Source organism: Echinococcus granulosus, assembly GCF_000524195.1.
Source record: "Echinococcus granulosus chromosome Unknown EG_S00293, whole genome shotgun sequence".
Lineage (NCBI taxonomy): Eukaryota > Metazoa > Platyhelminthes > Cestoda > Cyclophyllidea > Taeniidae > Echinococcus > Echinococcus granulosus.
In genome coordinates this window covers 13,802-16,218 of record NW_020170673.1, presented here as the reverse complement: position 1 = coordinate 16,218, position 2,417 = coordinate 13,802, and the positions used below count along the sequence as shown (strand labels likewise).

Below are 2,417 nucleotides of genomic sequence, written 5' to 3'. Positions count from 1 at the left end.
AAAAAGGATGTCTGTAGTGGCATCACATTCTCCATGATGGATCAGGCAATTGGTAAAATGCCAATCAGTGTCCACCAACCATTCGACAGCGAGAGCCATGAAGGCTTAAGGAGCGCTCGCACATCGTTTTAAAAGATCACTTGTGTTTGGAGTATTTGGGGGGAATCTACTCCATGTAAAAGGAAATGAGCGCCTTCTGTAAAGATGCATCAATCGTACAATGTCATCAAGAATGGCGGTGGTGGTGGCGTTGGCGGTGCTTTCAAGGGAATGAATGAAGAGACACAAGATGGTCAGCAAATCAAAGTTACTTCAACTGTCTTCTTAAACCATCTGCATATTCCTCATCAGTCGTGTCCCCCATCCGACTCCATTCAGCTCCATTCGATTGGAACCATGACATGCAGAAACATTGGCATGACATTTGGAAGCCATTTGTAGTACAGAATCACTAGATGCGCGGGATAATACCCCATAGACTTGCCACCTATTCACCCTCTCATTAAGGTAAGTGATTTTCCCGGCTAAAATGTGTAGAAACATACTCATTTAATCTCCCAACGTCAACACATCAACTCCTGTCGTGTATATTGACCAAAAATGTGGCTACTCAGAATAGCCCAGAGCCTCGTCTTCTATCAAATAATTGCTGTTTCTCTCGGTCACAGTACTTTTTCATCCGCCGGCTGCGTAAAGTTAAAAGCAGCGTCAGCTGACAGTCCAATGACACCAGATGTAAGATGTCAAGTCGCCTTGCCATTCCCACTAGCTATCGGCTATAAGACATCACAACCCAAGCAGATAAACAAACAGATAGGCAGACGTTCAGAGCCAGATTAGTGTTAATACCCTATCTTTCACAACAATGCTTTGCTTGAGAGCGCAATATCAGTTGTTCTGCAATGACAGACGCGGCAGTCATTGCGACTATCTGCTTTATCACGGCGTGAAATGGATCGACGACTTTGCGGATTCAAGTTGAAGGAAGGGGGAAGGTGGAGAAGGAGGGAAGGGATTTACACACAAGTCACACTTCACACTTTGGATTTGGATTTTTATTGGGATTTGGGTAAGCTGTGTGGTGGGTTTGTGGTGGTTAGCTCTGCTAGTTACTCTGCTGCTCCTCGAATGATTGAATTCTAGTGATTGGCTTCATGAGTCCTAAGGGTGACGATATTGAGGTGTGTTCACTTGTTAAGAATGCACGACACTTTGTAGTATTCTTTGGTGATTCTTACGCTAACTGCAGAAATTAGGGTGATGGAGAGAACGTAAAAGTGAGGAGCGAAAAGATGAAGGTGGAAAATAACTACAAAAAGTAAGGGGTGTCTAGTGGAAGGCAAGGCGAAACAGCAGCGGTTTATTGCAACCTCCGGGGTGTTGGTGTTGCTACTACTGCTGCTGCTGTTCTGTCGCACTGTGCGGGGGGAAATTTAGCTTTCGATGCGTATCCGTAGGTCTGAAAGGTGAATTCGGCTACTTCTGGAACGAATTTGTTCAGATGCAAAAGACCTCATTTATTCAACCCGTTACTGATGCATAAGTGTAGGGGGGCTATTCGATCAAGCCGAGAGTAGCCAGGATCGCCTATTGGGGCTTATTGAGGCATAAAAATCTGGGATTTTTGTAAAAATCGAGTCCAAATTACCCTTTAATCACTATTTTTAACCATTAAAGCAACCAAACAAATAAAGAACCAACCAAATAACGAAGCAATTAAATGGGCAGGTAAGTAGGTAAGTAAATGAACAAGTGAGTGAATACATTGTTCAGTGATTTGTTGCGACTTTGGTCTATTATGTTATTTGGCGCCAATGCGTATCCACAGGGGAATAACTTATTTGGGAGACTATAGAGAAACTCTTGATGCCATCGTATCAAGAGGGGTCTCAAGAATCCACTGTTGCTATGGGGAAACCCAGATATGGTTTATTCAGTGGTGGTAGACAAGCCCTACATAATTAAACACTGTATTTCCGGAAGAAGCATTTTATTTTTAGAAAGTACTGTGCGTTAGACAGGGCAATAAGACAGTCTCACATGAAAAGTCAAAAGTAATCAGTGAAATTTGTTCTCAACTGACTGTGCGGCCACGTAAACCAGACGTTTCGCTTACTCAATTGCACCATGTTGGCGCATCGGGCCTCTAGCAACTGCAGGTGCATGCGCGTTCCTGGAGTTGTTAAGTGATGGTACAAATTTGAGGAGGTAATTGGAGCAATACGAAGAACAAGTGTTTGTGTGTGGTTTTATAGGAAGCGGTTGGGTATTTGTTGGGTCATGGATGGATCCACAAGGAGACTAGCACATGTTTTTGGCGATAAAATAGTTTCCTATAACTGGGGCGTATGTGCAGGACATTAAATACCGCAACAAACTGCCACAACCATCAGGGCAACAAATATACTGCCAGAAAT

General features: G+C 43.5%; 1 protein-coding gene across 1 annotated transcript in view; it reads left to right on the top strand. All coding sequences in view use genetic code 11, as the record gives it.

The window, feature by feature from the left end:
• EGR_10887 (hypothetical protein) overlaps positions 1-2,417 on the top strand; it is a gene marked incomplete at both ends in the record, with an annotated part of 12,194 nt that overhangs the window by 5,223 nt on the left and 4,554 nt on the right. The window contains one exon of the mRNA XM_024500136.1: positions 1,678-1,732. Within this exon, the coding sequence (XP_024345450.1) occupies positions 1,678-1,732 (55 nt within the window). The remainder of the gene's footprint in view (positions 1-1,677; positions 1,733-2,417) is intronic.